General features: G+C 52.4%; 6 protein-coding genes and 1 non-coding gene across 7 annotated transcripts; 5 read left to right on the forward strand and 2 right to left on the reverse strand.

Moving 5' to 3' along the window:
• Nucleotides 1–1295: 1295 nt before the first annotated feature.
• Nucleotides 1296–3849, reverse strand: POSPLADRAFT_1043575 (hypothetical protein; the record flags this gene model as incomplete). Its single annotated transcript, XM_024478346.1, has 7 exons — nt 1296–1750; nt 1811–1948; nt 2004–2139; nt 2192–2271; nt 2321–2573; nt 2633–2719; nt 3004–3849. The coding sequence occupies 7 exons, from the start codon at nt 3847–3849 to the stop codon at nt 1296–1298; spliced, it is 1995 nt and encodes a 664-aa protein (XP_024342870.1).
• Nucleotides 3850–5391: 1542 nt separating this feature from the next.
• Nucleotides 5392–7421, forward strand: POSPLADRAFT_1177502 (hypothetical protein; the record flags this gene model as incomplete). Its single annotated transcript, XM_024488514.1, has 3 exons — nt 5392–5877; nt 5926–6191; nt 6245–7421. Coding segments are annotated over 3 exons (1929 nt in total), but the record flags the coding sequence as incomplete, so codon positions are not given.
• A 765-nt stretch (nt 7422–8186) lies between these two features.
• On the reverse strand, nt 8187–8785 carry POSPLADRAFT_1038496 (hypothetical protein). Its single transcript, XM_024477394.1, has one exon. It carries the CDS (start codon nt 8663–8665, stop codon nt 8252–8254), a length of 414 nt encoding a protein of 137 aa, XP_024342872.1. The 5' UTR covers nt 8666–8785; the 3' UTR covers nt 8187–8251.
• A 2365-nt stretch (nt 8786–11150) lies between these two features.
• Nucleotides 11151–12200, forward strand: POSPLADRAFT_1043578 (hypothetical protein; the record flags this gene model as incomplete). Its single annotated transcript, XM_024478347.1, has 6 exons — nt 11151–11174; nt 11323–11375; nt 11447–11501; nt 11562–11690; nt 11892–11961; nt 12091–12200. The coding sequence occupies 6 exons, from the start codon at nt 11151–11153 to the stop codon at nt 12198–12200; spliced, it is 441 nt and encodes a 146-aa protein (XP_024342873.1).
• A 591-nt stretch (nt 12201–12791) lies between these two features.
• On the forward strand, nt 12792–12888 carry POSPLADRAFT_t23. Its single transcript has one exon. It is a non-coding gene; the product is annotated as a tRNA-Gln (tRNA).
• A 1181-nt stretch (nt 12889–14069) lies between these two features.
• On the forward strand, nt 14070–14811 carry POSPLADRAFT_1104328 (hypothetical protein; the record flags this gene model as incomplete). The annotated part of the gene is made up of 3 exons (XM_024483257.1): nt 14070–14173; nt 14471–14475; nt 14741–14811. Coding segments are annotated over 3 exons (180 nt in total), but the record flags the coding sequence as incomplete, so codon positions are not given.
• Nucleotides 14812–15744: 933 nt separating this feature from the next.
• POSPLADRAFT_1131942 (hypothetical protein) lies at nt 15745–21244 on the forward strand (the record flags this gene model as incomplete). Its single annotated transcript, XM_024484152.1, has 12 exons — nt 15745–15881; nt 16541–16951; nt 17157–17934; nt 18094–18590; nt 18816–19182; nt 19240–19532; nt 19592–20232; nt 20285–20392; nt 20445–20558; nt 20614–20941; nt 21002–21063; nt 21117–21244. The coding sequence occupies 12 exons, from the start codon at nt 15745–15747 to the stop codon at nt 21242–21244; spliced, it is 3864 nt and encodes a 1287-aa protein (XP_024342875.1).
• Between the last annotated feature and the right edge of the window lie 113 nt (nt 21245–21357).

Below are 21357 nucleotides of genomic sequence, written 5' to 3' on the forward strand. Positions count from 1 at the left end.
GCTCAAGTTATAAGCACTCCAATTTAAGATGTTAGACGTGCTCATGCATAAGGAATTATGTACGTACAAGGCTTGACATTAAGTTCCCGGGGACCCAGGTATACCGAAGGAGTCACACAACAACCGACATTCAAACTTGTCCTATTGTGCGAATCATATGCACAACGTTGAACATCATCTGCAGGAGTCTGATGCTTTGGCGTGCCGCGTCCGACATAGATGCGGAGGGGCTCGAGCAAGCGAAACGGTAAGCCGGTTGCTTGTACGCTACACGGTCAATATTTGATAATACCGATACGACTCTGTTTAAATGGCATCAGATGTTAACGAATGTCATAATCGCAGCACAGCGAACAACCACAATGTAAGCACTCAAAATGTTTTCTCCATGCCTTCTGTCGAACAGAATTTAGATGCACTGAAGACCGTCCTTTTCTCAGCAAGGATATCAAAGCGGCGCTCGATATCAAAGTGGAGCGTGTGACTGAACTGCCAAATCTTCCGGAGACCGTCAGTGATGATAAACCTACATGAGAAGCTATACTGAAGATCCTAGCCACTGGTTACGTAGTGTACACTACGCGCACATTCCATTCCGCGTGATATTTCACTCAGGGCGTTCTCTTTCGGGCCTGAATATGAGAAACTTGAGAAGAAGGATGTATCCCCGAGAGCTTGTGTCTCCAGAAAGAGCATCCAGAGGCATCCGGCGGTTCCGCGGATATTTGGCTAAGTAAATTCGGACGATGTTGTGGCTGTGAAGGACCCTCGTATATGTGGCCGGGACAATCCTATGGCAATGTAGGAAGTAAGTATAACGCAAACTTTTGGCTTCTCATCATTGAAATCTTTCGCAGACGTTTTGCAGAGAAGCTGACCTGCTGAAACATCTTTCTCATCCGAACGTCACCTCGTTTTCAGGCGTTGATACGAAGCTCTCTTGGGTAGCTATGTTATGCAATAGATGCCAAGCAAGAACACTTCAATCTTTCAACGGTCTCTTACGAACGCTATTTATTTGATTTCCCAGACTTTTTTCGCCTCATCAACCGACGGCAGATGCCCCGATGCATCCATTGAGGTTCAGGGTCCTCCCCTGTCTTACCCAGCCAGCAGGATCAACATGATACTCTGCGAACATCGCAGGCCGTGCTCGTCGACGGTGATATTGCTGGTTTTAAGGCGACTTTGTCCACTTGTATGTTTTCGTTTGGTTTGTTTTTCGAAGTTCTTATTATTGCAGGCTATATGTGTGACGCAGGACATATTGTTGTGCTAGACGATAAACTGTGCCTTCAACGCGTCCTAGACCATAATTCCTCCGCTTCGAGTAAGCTGTCTACTGCATCGGTAATTGTGGTCTTCCAAGGAGTGAACTCGATAGCAAGAAGTTCTCGTGCGCGCTTTGTATCCATGAGAGTGGCCACCGGCTGAGATGGCGCCCCGAGCGCAGTTGTCGACAAACGGCTATGAAGGTGTGGACGCACTGACGCAATATGATCTACAGCTTCCCGCCAGCTGAACCACTCTCCGGATATGAGTAGACGCTTCCGAGGCTCATAATGTGGAGCAGACAGTGCACTGATCATGGCGCGTGCCACATCGCGAATATCAACGCCCATTGCGACGTCCGAGAACAGTTGACCCTCAGGATCGAGGAGGGCATAGATGAACTCATTGGCGTTGAGAATAGTCGCATCTCTTGGTATGAAGCCCGGGACAAACGGACCGAAGAAGAACGGGGGATTCACTAATCGGCGTCTCAGAGGTCAGGCTCGCAGCCTCAAGACAATGTAGAAAGTGCACTTACCAGTAGTAATGTTCAGATTGGGGTGCTGATCTGCAAACTCCCAAACTGCGCGCTCTTGCAATGTCTTCTCGGCGCAATAAACGAACATGGAATCGTAGGATCCGCTCAAAGCTTCATCCCTAGTGGCCCGATTCCAGTCTCATGATATCTTAATTTAGATCTCATGAAGATAATGTTTGACCAGCGACTTTACCTCCGTCATTGAGCATTCGTGAGATGGGACGCTGTCGCCAATCGAAGAGCGTGACGTAACTGCTTGCGAGAACAAATGTGTTGATACCGGCCTTCTCGGCCTGCCGCAGGATATTGAGGGATCCTTGGACGGCAACCTGGATAGCCGTCAAATGCGTAATTTCACTGACAGCAGATCAATAATCATACATCAAGTTGAGCTTCAAGAGTTTGTTCTTTGCTCGCCACAGGCGCTGCTTGGTGCAGCACCCCATCGACTCCTTCCGATACTGAAAGTCAGTGTTTTGTACACAACGAGGCGTTTTATAGACATCAGACCTTGCAGTATAGAGGTGAAGTCACAGTGGATCAGGTCGTCCACGACAACTAGTTCACACTGTTCGTCATATTTGGCGTACGCCGTCTGGGCGAGATGCAATTTGCCGGATCGAGCGGTGCTGATCATGAAATTGTAGTTTGGGATTGTGCCAATGAATAGAGTGACAATGCATACGAACCCTCTAACACGGTGGCCCGCCTTCAATAGTTGCAGTACAAGATGGGAACCTAAGAAACCGGTAACTCCGGTTACCTGTCAAGCCACTCGCATCAGACAGTATTCTGAAACGGACATGCAAAATTGACACGAACGAGAATCATAGGGGCGACATTCCATGCCTGTCTCTGCGATGTTGCAAGCTCCCGAGCAGGGCCCATGGAGCGATGCTTATGATTGATCTGTAGTGCGATATCGGAGATGTTACTAACCATTATTCACGCGGTCATGCCCCAGTACACTATGTGCAATCTGACTTCGACATGTCGCACAATCGAGAGTCCTCGGGATATTTTGAGACACGTGTACTCGCCTATCGGTTCAATTGAGAGCACTCGGGCGGGCAGATCGAGTCCAATTAAGACAAGTGGACAGTCCATCATAAACAAGGGCGTGAGAGTGAGACATTATAGAATATGTAGATGCTACAAGCGATCGGCATCCCTCCGGACAACAGCTACGCAACACTCGTGATGTTAGCAGGCGTCTGCGCGTCCGCCAAGTTCGCCGCGGTCGTAGTGAGGTTCGCAGAGGTAACGGGCGGCGGAGGGGGGTGGTTGCTGTCGAGGTTGATGAGGCCTGTATTTTTCTGCCAAGCAGCCTGAGGACCAGACGTCGAGGCCTCTTCAGGTAACAGCGCGTTCAAGTCGATGTCCATGGTGTGGGGTTTGTCAAAGGTTTCCAACAGTGCGAAGTTCTTCAACAGTGCGGGGAGCCCTCTACGAGCGGATTTCTGCACGGATGTGGATTTTTGTCCCGAGCCGGTATTCGCGGGTACTGCATCCATCGTGTCTGTGGTGTAGCCAGGTCCGACGGGCAAGGGCTTGTCTTGAGCGCTTTTCGTGTACGTCTCGTGCAAAGTGGTAGAAGACGCATTCTGAGAGTCCGTGTTGTTAAACCCAGAGAAGACCACGCCGAGCGTCTTATGGAAGACATCGGATGCTTCGAGTCTACTCTCACCCAGCTCCTGTATCGAGGAGCTAGCCGCCTGCTCCGGTGATGTGGGCGCAAGGCCTTGAGGGGACGCCGAGGGTTGAACAGCTTGAGTAGCCTGAGCAGCCTGCAGTCGCGCACGTTCTTCTGCCTCTGCCTTCTCGTTTCTCCCGATTAGTTTGGCCCTTCTCAGGCTCGGCAGTGATGAGTTGGTAGGAATTTCATAATCATTGATGCGGATTTGTCGAGGTTCGAGCACACTGAGCAAATCAGCGAAGTCGGGTACTGCCGAGTGCTTGAGCATGTTGGGTACTGCCGAGGGCGTGAGCATGTTGGGTACTTCCGAGGGCCCGACGAGACCGACGACCATTGGCGACATCCCTGGAAAATGAAGAACGGTGGACGTAGCAATGGGGGCTGCAGACACAGATAATAGTGCCGAACATGAGAGGACAATGAGTGTGACCGGTTGCATGATGTTCGAGGGCTGTAACCCAGTGAGGTAGGCTGCGATAAGTATAGTCTTGAGGAGATGGGATAGACTCAAAGAATGTACGCACGTCAGGAAAATATAACGGCGAATGACATTGTCAGCCCGAGGCTGACGGTGACTCCGAGGTCTCGATCGTCAAGGTTTCGATCCTGCCTGAGTGAGCCGTGGCACTACTAACACCGTTCGGAATATGACGATTGCCGAGTTGAATATATGCGCTAGTCAATAGTGTATGCGGGACCACAGCTCTCGTACGGTTGTCTCTAATCATAGAGCTTACGGTGATATGGTGGATAAGTCAGGCCCGGCGAGCGTGCCTATGTAGCCACAGAAGATCCTCAAGTCTCTGGCAATGAGAAGCCTCGGAATACAGCGAGCACATTAGTGACCGTCCCTAATCAAGGAGTAATATGACTTACTCATGCCTGCAGAGCTCCAGTGAGCGTGTAAGACCCCTCCTTGTAACGCAAGACGGCATCCTCGAGGTCTTGACTCCCGGGTACAGTCGATCGCATCGTCTGGAAGTTAGACCACGGGTGTCAATTAATAGCATCTCTTCCGAAATAGCTGAATGCTGCGTCGCAGCTTAAAGGGACATGCAACAAGCGCCAGATGAGATTTCCGCAAATAGCGCGTTATCCCAAAGCATGCTTAGATACTATGGTTTACCAGTGGATGGCCCCCCCTCTCGATGGCCAGGTTTGTGATGCGAAACAACTGGGCACTCCCCTGCCCTCGAAGTTATGTGGACACCTACGCTTTCGTATGCCTGCTTCCACCTCCAAGTGGAATCAGAGCGAACGGATGAGTCGTTGAGGAGTCCTTCTTTCGAGGGGTTTGATGGCGATGTCACGCCCGAGAGCACGATGGCCACGACGGACGCGAGCGGAGTTACAAAATTGACCTGTCGATCACTGTGGGGCCACACGCCACTGAGCAAAAGTTCAAGCCCCGGCCCTGTGAGCCGAGCGGACCTCTGAATCGGCATTGTCACATTAATGTGACGAAGTGTTACCTGGCCATCAAGAGGGGGGCCATCCACTGGTAAACCATAGTAGCTGTGCCTGTGTGCAGTGCAACGCGGAGGACATCTGGAACAACGCACGGAAAGTCAAGCGTATGCTCACTGACAATACCTGGCTAAGGCCGGCGGCGAGCGTAATAGTAGCCTCGTTGTGCGCTAGGCGCCGATTGCGCGGCCACGTGACACGCGTAACAAGCGTTGAAACGTAAAAGGCAACCTCAGCCTATTGTTCTTTGTCGGCTTGCAACAACAATGACCGTTTATAACAATGAGGTTGTCAGTCTCAAAAATGTACGCCGCAATCGAGCCGTGGCGTACTTGCCTCGGCGGTATTCCCTTCTGCCCCTTCACGTCTATCCACGACCTCCTCGTACACTGTCGCCGGTCGACTCTCCCTGGCTGCAATGTCCACTTCCTCTCATGTTGGCTGGAACTCTCCCCCACCCGTTTACGACGCTCTTTCATCCACGCGCGCCCCTGGGGTTCTCAAACCGTATCTTGAGCTACCTCATTTGCTCTCCCTGACATGGCTCGCGTACCCCATCCTGTCCTTGCTCTTCGTCGCGTTCCGACTGCAGCTATCTGCCTCGTCTGCCCAGGACAGTGTCGCCAGTGCGAAGAACGACTTTATCTCTAGTTGCAATGCTGCGCAGAAGGCCGCCACGTCTGCTGCGAGTATGCCGCGCTACCTGGCGGTGGCCGCGAACGACCAGATCGCGGATGCGGTGAACGGGACCCTCGATGCTGCTCGGGCCACCATGGTGCTTGCACTTACAATCATGGAAGCCATCATCAACTTTATCATTGATATGTACCGTTCCACCTTCCTGTGTTTCCTCGAACTGGTTGTGCGGGGAGGACTGTCTCTGCTTATTGGTGCTGTTCAGGAGGTATGTTCGCGTCGCTTATCGCAAATGTGCCACATTAACTCGAGACAGATCAATTCCTTCCTCACTGGCACTTTCAGCACTATTCGGACGGCGATTCAGAACGATGTCAGCAACGCCAACTCTGTCATCACGAAGGCGGTGGACGAAATCAACAAGATCAATCCCTTCGGCAATATATCGGTGCCACAATTTAGCATCCCGAGTCTCAGCGACCTCGAGAACGTCACGCTGCCGACCGATTTCGAGACAGCGTTAATCAAGTTGAACGCATCCTTACCGACGCTCTCCACTCTGAAGAGCGAGATTGATTCCATGTAAGCTAATCCGTGTGCTCAGCGCAATCCACTGCATGTCTAATGTGAACTAGTGTTGATACGCCCTTCGAGTTACTCAAGAAGGAAATCAACGATACGTTCGCAAATCTTACCTTTGATTCGTCGGTATTGCCTGTTCCCCAGCAGAACACTCTCACTTTCTGTGACAACCTCGACACCTCTTTCATTGATGATCTTGGCCAGGACCTGCTTAAGATTGCAAAGATCGGCATCATTATCCTCGTCCTCCTCGCGCTCTTGCTACTGGGAGCCAACTGCGCATTCGAGTGGTACAAGTGGCATCTCCTCAAGAAGCACCTGCAGAACACGCGCGACGCATGGACGTCCGACCCCGCCGTATATCACGAGAGCATGACAAAGACGACGCCGACAGTCGACCTCAGCGACCACAATTTGATGATTCTGCAGGCTGACGCGCAGCATCCGCATCTCATGAAGATCGCAAATGCGATTGCGGCATTCTTCCGTATGGGGCCGTCGAAGTACGTCAATCTGCGCTGGTTCTTGCACTATGTTTTCCACCCGCCTGCACTCGCATGCTTCCTTATCGGGTTCTTCGGCCTGCTCTCCGTTGAGATCCAGGTCATTGCCGTACGGCCACTTGCGGACAAGTTCTCACAGCAGGCGGTGGCATCCGTGGACAGCTACTCGGATCTCATTGCCACGTCGATCAACGGGAGCATGTACAACCAGTCCGCCACATATGCAAACGACGTGAATTCGCGTGTCGACGCAATTCAGGCGACGATCAACGATGGGGTGTTCGGCTGGGTTAACGGCACGACGACGACGCTGAACAACACGCTCAATACGTTCTACAACGACCTACAGAATGCGGTGACGACGGTGTTCAACGGCACCATCCTCGAGGAGCCCGTGCAAGAGTTCATCCGATGCTTCATAGGCTCGAAGGTAAACGACCTCGAGGAGGCGCTCACGTTTCTGCACAACAACCTGCAGGTCAACATCCCGCGCGTAAATGAGACGGCGCTTGTCCTGTCACCTGCCGACGTGAACGAGGTCACCACCCCGATTGCCACCGCTGCTATTGGTGGTGGCGACGGGAATGACCAGGGCGTTGTCGGCGACCTCATCGACGCATACATCAAGTCCCTCAAGGCGGAGCGCATCATGTTCGGCATTTTCATGGGCCTGTGGGGCGTCGTCGTCTTGATGGCCTTGTGCATTATCTTCTGGTACTCGTATGGATGCGGCTGGGTGGAGGCATACCGGCGGCGCAAGTGGAAAAAGGAGCAGCGCGCGGGCGTGGATGGACTCGTCGTGCCCTTCCGTGATCGGGACGCGCCTGGTGGCGGTATCCTTAGCAGGGGCAACAGCCTCGGCGGCCAGACCATGGTCCACCCGGACACCTCGTCGAAGCACAACGTCAGCGCCTTCGACGACGAGAAGCTCGCCCCCCTGCAGCACCCTCTGTACTCGCGCACTCCTGCGTACGAGAGGAGCTGGGACAGCTTCCTCGATCATGCTTCTGCGGAGTCCGAGGAGAATGCAGGTCCTTTGAGGATTAGCAGGCCGATGAAGCTGATGGCATTGGGCCGGAGAGTGACACGACGAGAGACGCGGGTTCCGGACGAGGAGAAACTTGCACGCACGCCAGGCGATGGCGAGGTTGATGAGCGGCAGCGGCCAAACTTATTCGACCGCGTCCGTGGCGTGTTCTGGAAGCATGGGGACGATGAGGAAGACGGCGAAGAACCAGCTGGCGAGAAGGCACAGATGCGAGAGAAAGCTAAACCCCCATTGACCATCGACATCTCGCACGCGTCGCTCAAGGCGCATGACGAGGCGGGACCTGACAATTCCCTGCAGGAACCTGCGCCTGTCTCGGCATGGTCTGTTTCACCTGGACCGCCGCCGAAGCTACCCTGGATGCCCGCCATTCGCCCGACAAAGAAGGTCGGCCTCCCTCCTCATCCCCCTCTTCACCCCAAGTCAAGGCGGCCAGCGGCGTCTGACAGCGAAGCTGTTCCTGTCCCGCTTCCAGCCCCTCTGCCTCAAATTCCTGTCGCTATCCCTCTTTACCATGGGTTCGAGCAGCCCCCCACGACGCCGCCTACACGTACTGAGTGGCTCGTGCCCCCAATGCATCCGACACGGCAGGCGACCCTCGATCCCGACACCTCAACGCCTGTGACGCGATTATTGACAACGACGCACGCACGACAGTCCTCCCAGGCGGTGGACCCGTTCGCGACGCCTTTTGATGACGAGCACCAGGCCATGAGTCCCACCTCGCCGGCTGATCCCTTCACTGACAGGGCGAAACGTTCCACGAACCCCTTCGCTGCAATGGCCTTTTGAAAGGGTCTATTGTTCCATTTTCCCGTTCCCAAAGTTGTTGTATCTTGCGCATCGACATTACGCCCGGACGCTTCGTAGCTTACATGCTCTTGCGTATAGTCTCTCGTTTGGTTAATAGCTCTACATTGCATCGTGACACCCACATTGTATCTCTACTACGTCTGGTGGCCCACGTGTAGCACACTTGTTTTATAGTTCATCATACGGCATGTATTATAACATTATCGAGGCCAATCACGATTGTCCTGATGAACGTACTGTCATTCTATGGTTCCCTGTCAGTATACACTGAGTGCAGCTTGCATTGGGCTTCAGCTATTTGGACCTCGAGTGCCTTGTCTTCATCGCTCCGTTCTGTCAGCCTCAGTTGCCGATCCCGATCGCATTCTGATGATTGAGCTCTCTCTTCGATCCTCCCACTTGTATTCGAGTCCGCTTTTCCGTTGAGTGGTTTGCGATTTCTTGACTGACGCTGCACCGCACTGGGTCAACACATAGATTTTAAGCCTTAAGCAGCGCCCGACAGGGGACCACTGCATGTTCACGTGAGGGATCTCACTTTCATTCAGTACGCGTGTCACTGGAGCGACGAAGTTGGGATTATTCGACACACTGGCATAAGCGCTGATTGCCTGTTCTACTAGTAGTTTTCCAGTGCATATCGAGTCGCAGGGGAAACTGCTTGACAAGAGGGCAGTATGCATCGCGGATGTATGTCTGCATTCAGAGCGATGACAACGTGACCATGTTTCAGCTCGGACTACTAGCTCGGACTCTGCAGCTGACAGTCTATACTGCTAGCACTGGTCCTGTCGAGTTCTTTGCTCCACTATTGGTTAGTGTTTAAGAGATAAATAGGGACTTCATGACTCACACTTGTGCTTGTGTAGTCCTGGAAGTGCTATTCCCCACCGGTACTTTTGTTTAGACAATACACAAAATCCAGTACAGCGATTGTAATCGACCTCCGCAAGTGAAGACAGCTTAGGCTTAATTCTTATCGAAGCACTCTTTTGTTATCGCAGGCAAGGCGACTGGGTGTCTGCGAGGAACCTCCACGTAATACTGATTGACGAAGCAGAATAGTGACATACTCAGAATGCCATCCGACTTTTTAAGCTCTACGAAAATGAAAACTGATATAGCTAGGTAATGTGTGCACTGCGGCCTAGTGCACCCCACTTCCGAATTTTTCAATCGACTACGGACCTTATGCGGCCTGGAGCGTGGCGAAATGCTGGACCCCTGTACCAATCAGCAGGCCGCGCGTACAGGCATCATGAAACCTCATGGGCTCGCTTGGACGAGCAGCGAAGCTCATTGTTCAAGGAACGTACCATCACAAGCTGCTAGCGACGCGAAGCGTGCTTTCCTAACTTAGCCGGTGGATGCCTCTCGGACCCAGTTGGACCCATTGTTCTGCGTTTTCAGACTCAGCGAAACTCACGTTCTTGTTCCGTTTACAGAAATTCATGACACTTGTCATCACCGCCACTGCATCGCAATCGCTGGGTAAACGGATAACCGCAGGGCCAGGGTCCATGACCTCCCGCCAGTGTCCTCCGCCCAAGAATATAAAAGGACCCACTTTTCCGCGCCTTCCTCACATCCCTCCCTCATCGTCTTCCCTCTCTACATTCCCTATACCCTCCACGATCAAACATGATACCTCAAGTCGTCTAAGTGATCGCTAAGTTATTTGTCATTTGTTGTTTGTCCTTGCATGTGCTTCGGTTGTGGCTGCTGTCTCATGTGCTTCCGTCCCCATGTCATCTCGTTGTTGCGACTGCCTCTCATGTGTTATCGTGCTCGTCATGTTGCTCGTCTATTTGTTCTCCTCTTCTTTTTCATCCCTCGTCTCTGCGCCACACTGTCAACCCGGTCCAAGCCACAAGTTCATCCTCGATCTCTGGCGACCTCGTTCTTCGGTATATGACATCTTATGCTGTGCTTGACTTACCCTCTCTCAAGGCTTGTACTGAAGGTCTCACTTGTCCGCCACATCTTCTGTCTGCTCTGGCTTGTCTCCTCAAGATCGACATTTTATGGCTTCTTGACATCCTATCAAATTGTGGCGGTGTACTGTATCAAGGTATGCCTGTAGTCACGCATATTGCACACCGTCTGCCACTGCAATCCAGAGGCCGCGTATTGCGATTCAGGCTGGACCCTGGGCAGTAGACTCAATAGATGTGCTGGTCTGGAACTGGAACTGCCGGTATAGGTCTTCAGTAAGTGTTTGAACCGTGCCATGTACAGACCCGCCCACCTGATGCTTAACAATATAGGCGACGTCTGAGAACAACTAGCTGCGTATCTGCTTCTGTCCGCTACTTGACTGTCTGCGCCTGCTTCCTGCCCATCTGTCTTCTCGGGTTTCTCGCTTCGTCTTTGGAATTGTCTACCCTAGAATGGTCCTCCGCCAGCTACCGAAGTGTGCGAATCTGGGCTGTGGCGACCAGCTTCTCCCTGCTTGGCTGGTGTTATTGATCTCTTGAGTACTGTCGACATCCTTCATCTGCTTCTTTTTCTTCCTTCTCGCTATTTTATTATGTGGCTCCCTTCTGGATACTCTGTGGCTGGTCATTGTATACTGTCTGACTGATATACTCCAAAATGTTCAATACCTGTGCGCGGATGGTGAGTGGTTGTCTTCGTTCGTCAAGCATCTTGCAACTCACTCTCCCTTGTCAGATGTGATCGCCCTGTAGTATGCATACATTCCAACTACAAACACGGACAGACGGCGAGTTTTAACCCTTGTTAATTATACTGATCTTGCCTACAGGCACTCAGTCCTGTTCGTCGGTCACCCGCGCCAAGCCAAAGCAACGGCACAAGGTGTTCTCTACTGTTGCGCCTCTCTCGCTTATTCCTTTCTCGATAGCTTTTCGAATTACTGATTTACTCAGGGACGCATTCAGGCTTTCAGTCGATAGTCACGCACCTCAGCCACTCGCTATCAAGGTGAGCTGACTCTGGAATATTGCCGATTACACCGCTAGACCCAATGCTTCCGCTCGCCAGGATCTCTACTCTGTATGCTCTGCTGCCGTCCGCTTCCTTGATTGCTCCAGCTCCCCTCTTTTTTTGTCACAAGAAATTCCTACTCGCAAGCTGACAGACCTTGGACGACAGTCGTGCGAACTTAACAAGGTGAGCCCCCCGAGGGAGGGCGAACATTTCTGTTCGTCCTGGCGCAGACCTTTCCGTGGTCCTCGGGATAAGTACTCTCTGGCTCAAGAAAGGCGTATCAGCGCCCAATACACGTCTTTCAATTTGTTCCTTACTGTATTGTGCCTTGATACGTTGCCGGTAGGGGAAACTAGCATGCGCCTTAATTTACATTTCAACCAGGCATCCTATGCTACTGACCGTCTATTTATGGCAGGGTCGACGAATCTTTTCGTGACTTTTGAATACGCCGGTGAGTTACCGTTACTTATGGCTCTCGCGGTAGTTTGTGCGCCGTTATTTTCTGCTTGCAGTATCGCTGTCGAAGCTACCTTCTCAACTGGATCTATATACACATGACTGCATCAGTTGCGTCTGCTAGTCCATCGGCAGAACCCGCACTTAAATCGTTCGCTGATGGCGCTGGCACGACCTCGAGAGTTCTTCATTGAGATCAAGAACATTGAGATTTCATGCTTGCTTAAGATGTAGATGGTGTTACTGCGTCTAGTGCAGGACTTCAGGTTCTAGAGCAGCGTCAACATCACCTCCGTCGATCTCACCGTCCTTGCACCTGGGTGCTAGCGATTTTGACAACATACTTCCATTAGTATATGCAGTTAAAGTGCTTACCCCAAACTGTCCTTAATTTTACGGCAGATGCACACCGCGAGAATGCTATGGCCCTCTGTTGACTTTTGGGTATGTCGGGCAAGCGTGGCTGCCGGCCCGGGTCACGTGGTCGTGCGCCGGTGTGGGAATAGGACTTATGTAGGCGTCGCGCGCCGTAGGTAGCCCCATCGGTTTGTAACCTGATCCACCATTGATCCCTGTCCATCGAGGACGTTGGCTGCCGGCGGTCTTTCCGGCGTCGTTCTCACACCCTCTTCACGACCTTGTCTTCCTATGAGTAGTTTTATGCTCTCCCGTCTATAGTCGTTCTGGTGTCCCATAATTATTGCTTTAGAATGGTTGAAAGTTCGAACTTTCAAACCACGGTAGTCGAGCTCACAAGCATGCATTAGGTCCTTCGGTCTTGAATTGTTCGCAGCTGTTATATAATGCAATGGAACGATAGGCATTGGCGTTATAGTGTAGTGGTCATCACTTGGGATTCTGAGTTTGTCCTGGTCACGTGACTCATCTTCCCAAAACCCAGGTTCGAGCCCTGGTAACGCCTTCATGTCGATGTTTTTCTCCGACCCCGAAGCAACCAAGGACGCAGTACGTACAGAGGCCATAGTGACGATATGCTTTTGATAATCGAAAGTGACTGCTCGATGCTGGGACTACGGTAGCATAAGTTACTCGGGACTTCGTTGACGCACAAGGCACCTATACGAAGTGTGAGCTCTCGTTGGAAAATATGCATTGGAATCCACATACCTCGAGCAACAATATCAATTGTGACGGGCTATTTAAATCTTACGAGGTAGACTGTGCCTTTCTATGGAAGGGGTTTGCGAACGTTACAATGCAGCACTGTAAGACTGCGTGAGCATCAAAGGAGGCGAACTATACACACGTTTGCTATGTTTCACTACGTATATGCATCGCCTTGATATTTAATTCTGGCGGCTCAGCCATCAATAGGATTCCGCGTGAAAATATTTTGTTCAGCGTGACCCTGGGAGGGCCAGGGTGAGGATGAAGGGGAGAAAGAAGGCAGAGAATAATTGCCCCTAACCTCACGCTTAATATACGAAACCAGTACCAACCGCGTCTCATGTCAAGAGTAATCGGGAGCATTGCGTCATAGTGAATCTGCCCTTCAGATCGGGAAGGCGGGTTTCCAAAACGAGCTGTTGAACGATCGAGGCAATAGACTTGCCGCGCAACTGTACATCAATCTAGTCTGCGTGGCTGACCATAAACGGGCATGGATGACAATCGATCCATATCTAGTATATGGTCTGCCGGAAAGCGCGCCCACTTTGCTGGACCATCGCCTTACGTCCCAAAAAGGAAACGCGGCTGCAGCTTGCTGCCTTTAGTGTCGACTTCGACCTATATTCTGCATCTTGTGCTATCAAATTGTGCACTTAAAATATCATTATGCACTATCCTTCATTTTGGTAGACTTTCAGCAAGAATTTGGTCTCTACTGCAGCCCAATCCCATCAGACAAGCAAATTGAGGCAGATATAAGGCCTCTAGTAGAATGACATACTGGAAATTCAACAGAAATGCTACCATAGACGAATAGAACACATAACGCACTCTACCAGCAAGATGGACACTCGTTTTACCTGTGTACAGTATCGCGACGCGCTCTATGAGAGGCGCGATTGCACTGCGAAACGCGCTTCACGTGACCCGGAAAGTGCTGTAAGGGGCTCGTCCTGCAAGCGTGAGTAGATAATGTCATTTGGGATCGCAAATCGGTCAAATCAGATAAGCTTCCTGCCTGCGCCAAACCGCCCTGATGCCCGCCCCGGCACTCGTTTTGGTCCGCTCCGGTCAGTGTTCCGGTCCCTAACCGCCGGACATCCTGCCCCGCCCGCCAGACAATCCTGTCATCAGTAGATTACACTTCTGTCCACACATTTAAGAACAGCTCACCCTCCTCGTCGAATACTATGCTTGTTAGATCATTTAAATCCTCTAAACAGCACCTACATATTAAAAATACTACATGTAGTACTTCTCATCGCACGTCCCGTCTCGCTTGGGCGTCCTCCCGGACGAACGCCCGTGGGCCATCACGTGTGAGAACCAGCGACCGTCACCGATTAGTCAGGTCTAAGAACCATTTATAGAAGTCTAAGTGAGACGCCCGTCGCAGCTACCGCCGTTCACACTCTGGAGCCTCGCCGGTGGTTCGACATTATATTGGGTAGTCATCAGGAATTAAAATTAACATATGATGGCTTCGAGTATACAGCTAGCAGACCCCTGAATGATGCTTTCATGACATAATCATCACTTCGAGCGCATTTTTAGCGCCCATTAAGCTTCAAGTTCACTGAGGCTCACTAGCTAAAGAAACATGATATAATTTGCTGGACACGTTTTTGCTAGGCTATGATTAGGGCCCCAAGCCTGTGGTTGGATGTTCAAAGCTATCCATGGAATGGGAGGGCTGTTTCTAAATGTGTGGACCGGGGTGCAACCTTGGTTTGACGGATGCGGCATGTCAAATGACCGGATTGCGGAATCGGATGACATTATCTATTTTCGCGTCCTGCAAACCGGGTCAGGTTTCATGAAGACTAACATCAATCTCCGTTTTATTTTGCTGATAGCACATGCGCCACTCACAAGTTTATGGCGGAGTCGGCTACGTGCCTGCGTCAGTTATACTATGCATACTTATCAGCGTCGTTATGTTTTTGAGCTATCGCCAGTAACCGGATCAAGTTTGCGTCCTCGAGCGCTGTTCTCAGTACATGTCCACAGTCATCGGTCGAGCCACTGTTTATCAATCCTCGTATCACCGCTGCAGCGTTGAGTACGTCGCATCAGTAATGAAGAACATGGTAGACAGGCCTAGACAGCTGCTATGCCGTGGCTCGGGTCCTTCACAGCTGTCAGACTGATATTCTCTGATACGCTCTTAGTTTGAGGACTTCGAAGGCGGGACCAACCGGTTTCACCTTGAAGACGCTCCAGCTGCCGCGCAAGGCATATAGCTCCGCACACCACTTGTATTGGAATGATAGCTGTGAGACGCTACAATACAACACGGATATACTTTCGTTTCAGCGTTGCTGAAACCGGTGGCGGGGACACTTGGGGGGACGTCACGTGTGAACGCTCGGCCTAGTTGATGGGCGCGCGCAGCGACCTGCACGTTGCGCTCGACGTTCCTGAGGCTCCGGAAAGCCCTCTTGTCTCTTCCCCTCTTTCGATTTGGTCATCTCTCGTATTTGTTGGACTGGACATATAGCACTGCAACGGCCCCGAGCGCAGGACGCAGCGCGAGGTCTCTTGGTTACAGCTACTCTCCGTCCGAACCAGACTCCTAGGATACCTTCCCTCCGGCTACAACACGAGTCTGCATATGTTGGCCGCCTTACAGTCCAGTCCAGTACCTATGCTCGACGCATCGCCCGACGTTTCTGCTGGAAATGCCGCGGGCCTCGACCCGTCACTGTCGACCGAGAATGGCTTCTGTCCGGGCTGCAAGAAGTCGGTGGTTGATGAGAATGGTGGTGTGGTGGTGGCTTTCGGGTGAGCTTTATTCTCATCTTATGTGCTGCAAAAATGCATGCACAAACCTGCCTGCGTCGGGCGAGTTTGGACCGTTCGCGAGGACCAGCGTCTGGACACCAGTGTGTCAATGTCACAACAGCGATGATCCATACAGTTGCATCTCATCGGTCTAAGGCACGACCCATCGCGACTTCGAAGGATGCATTCGGCGCGTGATTGGGCAGCCATTTACATTACTCGGCTGGTGCAGATAGTCGGTGGTTTTCTCGAGACCCTCTCGACTAGCCTGCAATTTGACTTTCTAAAGGTTGGCTTCTGAGGATGCGTTAAGCGTGTAACTGGCCAGCCCCTTTCACCACTCGGCTCGTGTGGATAGTCGGTGGTTATACCGAAGCCTTCTCGACCAACCTGCAGCTTGAATTTCTAAAGATTGACTTCCTTCCGTCCCCTATTGGCAGCTGCAAGGCATCTTCGCAGAAGATGCACGTCCTTATTACGCTGCGGCACCACTATCTCTGTGTAATGCTGTGTTTCCTCCCGAACGTTGGTTTGTCATGGAACCTCGAGAGGACAAATTCCCCTCGGGATGATCCACACGCTGTCGAACGATCGATCACTGTGTTCCGCTGCTGTCTCAAGCTCTGTGACCACCGATGCTGACTTCCGCTGTGATACAGGCAATCATTCTTCCATGTGGACTGCTTCAAGTGCGCCAAATGCGGCAATCAAGTGACGGCAGACACCAATCTCCTCCTCCTATCTGACGGTTCGCCGATATGCGCGAACTGCTCGTACTCGTGCAATGTCTGCAAGTTGCCAATCCTGGATGAGGCTATCATGACCGGCGACGACTCATATCACGCTCATTGCTTCAAGTGCAAAGTGTGCAAGAACCGCATCGACGAGCTTGTGTTCGCCAAAACGAGCCAGGGGATATACTGCATGAACTGCCACAATCAGCGTGTTGCGCGAAGCAGACGGCACGCCCAGCGGCAGCGCGAAAAGGAGCAAGAGCGGCAACGCGAGCGAGAGAGGGCGGCGGCTGCCTTGACGGCGCCTGGAACGACCGGTGCAGACACTTCAAGCAGGTCTCGGGATGAAGTACCAAGGTCCCAGCTTCCACAGAGGGTAAGCGTGTGTGGCGACGTACTTAGTATCTAGTATTCACGCTTCACTTTAGTCCAGCACGTCACAGTCGCCAATGGGTGTTCAGTCATCGCAGACTTCGCCTTCGAGTGTTCCGTCTTCCAATGGGCAACGCAGCTCGCTGTCTTCAGTCAACAGCCATGGCAGACGGGATCAGTCAGATGGGGCTGCGTCTCCTGCGTCTACGACCACAAAGTCGCCGCCCACTGCACTGCCTTTGTCAAAGAGGCCATCTACAGCGGCAACTGCAGAGCCAGCACGCTCATCGACGTATGACTCGTCGGTTCAGAGCTCTTTGGGTAGATCTGTGGTTCCGTCAGGCTCGCGTGCCGACTCGTTGGCGGTTCCGGATGGGTCTGATAGGTCGTTGCTTTCTAGGAAGAGCTTTGACGGAGGTGTGCGACCTCCGCTACGCACCACCCCGAGCGCCAACTCTCTTAGCACCACCGCCAGCAGCAGCTCTTATGGTTTGGGGATACCCAACGGCGAGACATCGCGCAAAGACAAACGACGATCAATTAATCCTGCGATGGCGCTGGGAAGCAGCAGCACGGTATCGTCGCCAGCAAACGTCACCCCCTCCTCGTTCCTTCCTTCTCCGTCTTCAGCGCACGACCCTCGTCCGTCGTCTCCATTCCATGACTACTTCACCGCCGGACACACCATGTCCCCGCCGACCCACACTGACAATGCCGATTTCACCCCCTTCTCGCGCATGGGCGCCTCCTCCACACGCCCATCTACCCCGCTCTCTGCCCGAGGTTCGATTGAGCACGGTGGCCAGAGAGAGCGCACTTATTCTGGCCCTACACCATACCGCAGCCTGGAGCAGACACCGCGTGGGCCATCCCGCTCAGGGCCAGGCCTACCGTCTCGTCCTAACGCTCGTCCGGATCATTTACGAGAATCCCCCTCGGCGGGTGGTGTCCGCCGCGGATCCGAGGGGCGGAGACCGCCCAGTCTCATTTTGCCTACAGGGCCGACCGTTCGACCTCAGCGCTCCTTTGACGACAGAGCGCGCGCAAGCCCGCCTCCCTCCATCCGCCCCATCCGTAACAGCAAGTCTTCAGGCACGGAGCTCGAGCTGCCGTCCCGGCCATCGAGCATTCCGACGCCCACGTCTCCTTCGCATCGTGTTGACGTTCCCCACGGAATCGAGAGTGGGACGGACACTGAAGCAGAGTCTGACGAGCACCGAATGACGACGGAGCCTGAGAGCATGCTTGATCTACCACCTGCATTGCCACCGAAGGATTCACCGAGCGGGAAACCGGGTATGCGGCCGCCCCTTTTACGGCTTGATACAGCGGACATCAGGCGTGATACGTCTGATGCTAGACGTCTCGACAGCGAAGAGCCTACCGACTCGCCCGAATCCTCCCCAGTAGAACGTACCTCCCATGCGACATTCATTGCCCCTGCTCTACCACCTATACGGATCTCCATGGGTGGTACGGACTTCTCAGAGCTGCTCAAATCCGTGGGCGGAAATGTGTTGAAGCTGGATCAGATTGCTGAAACAACAAAGGAAGGTGGGCGCAAGCTCGATCTTTCTGCTGCATCTCCGAGTGCCTTCATGGCGTCCGGGAGAGACTCGAATCAGTTGTTGACGCCACGTAGCGACATCACGATAACGGACTCCATGAATGGGCATGGCAGCGACACTCCAGTCCGCCATCCTGATACACGTGGATATGAGTTATCTGTGGACGGTAACGATTCACTAATCAATTCCCCTTCGATGGTCTCGTCATTGAACGGTGAGATGCTGGCGGAGTTTCCTCCTGTCCCCGATGGCAGAGTCAGCTCGGATAATTCAGCACACTCCCGAACATTGGGAGGCTCCTCGCACGCGCCTTCTCCCACATCAACTTTGGACGAGAACAATGCAATTCGACGCTCCCTTGATGCTTTGTCTGGTCGTCGAGACTCGCTTACTTCATCCACACACACTCATATCAAAGTAACCGCCCCGGATAATGGCCCTGAACCTCTGCGAACTAGCTTGTCTGACTCATTGATGAGACAGCTCCAGGATATTGTCACCTATGCTGCTGATGAAGGCTCGCCGCACGTCGTTCTTGAGTTAGACCTCGCGCAGACGTTACTCAAGCTCTTAGCGGAAGAGAAGGATGCTTACAATGACCTGAAACGCAAGTTTGACGGCATGAGGGTCAGTGGCGCCATCATTGCAGTTCTCTGATCCTCAATTCTGAAGCGGTTCGTTCAGAGAGCGAGTCAGCGATATGAGGACGGTCTCACTGTCGCACAGACAGAGTACGATCGAGAGTTGAAGGGTCGCCGAGACGCGGAAGCGGAGGTCACTCGGCTTCGGGTCTTGTTATCTGGTCAGGCGGTCAGACTCTCAGCCATTTCAGCCGATACAAAGAGGCAGGAGGCCCAGAAGCAACTATCGGAAGAATTGAGCAAGAATTTGTCAGATCTTGGCCGATCAGTCTCTAAACTGAAGGTCGACCGTGATCTCGTTCTGGCTGAAGTAGAACAACTCTCTGCTTCTAAGAGGTTTGTTCTTATTAGCGTGTGGACCAAATCAGCAAGACATTGACAGTATTCTTTGACAGTTCACCAGCGGTTGATAACGAAGACGGTGCTGGTTCGTTCACCCGGGCATTGTCGATGCGCTTTGACAACATCAAGAATCAGTATCAGCACGAACTACTTCCCCTGACAGAGCAGCGCGAGGCTCTCATGCGAGAGATCACCGAGTTGAAAGCATCCCGCGAGGCTTTCCTAGAAGAAACAACTGTGCTCAACGCGAGGAATGAAGAACTCGCGCAGCTGAATGCCCAGTATGTGCGTCGTCTGGAAGCGGTCGGACTGGATAGTTCTGCCGCTAGGAACGACAACAGCAGCCAGGAAGGATCGGACATGACGCACGACAGGTATAGGCAGATCCAGGATCTGTCATCCTCAGTCACATCATCTACTGTCGCCTTCACTGAAGAGTCAGCTGAGTCCAAGTTCATCAAGGTTTCAAAACCAGATGTGATGGAAATGCCAGGACCTCAGACCAAAGCTGGTAAATTCATCAAATGGCCCGGCCACAAAACGCCTAAAGAGAACCTTCCGATGGTATCATGGCCCGAACCTTCCAAGCCTAAGGGTGGTAAGGAACATGCTTTCCAGCAGATCAGCGTGCTGCGGGTGGCGCGCTGTGACCACTGCGGCGACAAGATGTGGGGCTCTCAGTACCGCTGCACGGGTGCGTAGATTCGTTGGTACAAACTACAAACTCTTTCTGACAAGCCATCTAGGTTGCAACTTTGCTGTCCACATCCGTTGTCTTCCACATGTTCAATCTACTTGCTCGCAGCAGGGGGTTAATAGCCGTGATGAACCCTCTCGACCCCTGGCTCCTCTGCGTACGTCGATGGTGGCTGGGAAAACGCAGAGTATTGACATAGAGTCTAATAGCACCATCTATGTTTGGACGGGACTTAACAGAGCAAGTCAGAGCAGAAGCGCGTGATGAGCCAAGGCCCATTCCTATCCTTGTCGAGAAATGCATCGAGGCTGTCGATGCTTTAGGTGTGTTCTCTCATCATAGATAGACGGGACGTGTTTGTTGATCATTCATGAGCAGCCCTGGATCTTGAGGGTATCTACCGGAAGACAGGCGGCTCTAGTCAAGTGAAGATGATCACTCAGCTCTTTGAACGCCAAGAGTACCGCACGTTCGACCTATGCGATACCGAGCGATTCAACGACATATGCAGCGTCACCTCCGTGTTGAAGACCTACCTCCGCTCCCTTCCCGATCCCCTGATGACCTACGCTTTGCATGCAAAGTTCACATCCGCTGCGAACATCCGCGATCCTGAGGCAAAGAGTAAGGCATTGCTTGAATCCGTCAATGAGCTGCCAAAGGAGCACTATTACACTACTCGCGCGTTGATGCTCCATCTGCATAGGTTAGTTGCATTTCCTTTTCAAGCAACCGTTAGTCCAGGTACTGAATGCATGGCTGTCAGGGTGAGCTTACACGCAGACGTCAACCGCATGAATGCAAGAAATCTGGGAGTAGTCTTCGGACGTACGTCGCATTCTCATCAGTGTCGAGCGGCTAAATGACAACCATCCTCATAGCCACACTTATGCGCTCTCGCGACTTTGTGAATGAGTTCGGCGATATGGCGGGCAGTACCCTCTGCATGGAATGGCTCATAGAGAACGCGCCATCCGTGTTTGAGCACGCGCCATCCTTCGCCGCATGATTACGTTCGTTCTTGGTGACTCGGACATATTGTAGATCTCACTCGGGAGGCAGCTCTTGTATTTTATTCACATCGCCCTTTATCTTTTTAGGTTTCACTGGATTCGGTCTTGG

The sequence above is a fragment of the Postia placenta genome (genome assembly GCF_002117355.1).
Source record: "Postia placenta MAD-698-R-SB12 unplaced genomic scaffold POSPLAscaffold_2, whole genome shotgun sequence".
Lineage (NCBI taxonomy): Eukaryota > Fungi > Basidiomycota > Agaricomycetes > Polyporales > Adustoporiaceae > Rhodonia > Rhodonia placenta.

What these genes read in the sequence shown, in the direction of transcription:
- POSPLADRAFT_1038496 (XM_024477394.1), bottom strand. Translation starts at nt 8,665, where the DNA reads ATGCAATGTAGAGCTATTAACCAAACGAGAGACTATACGCAAGAGCAT.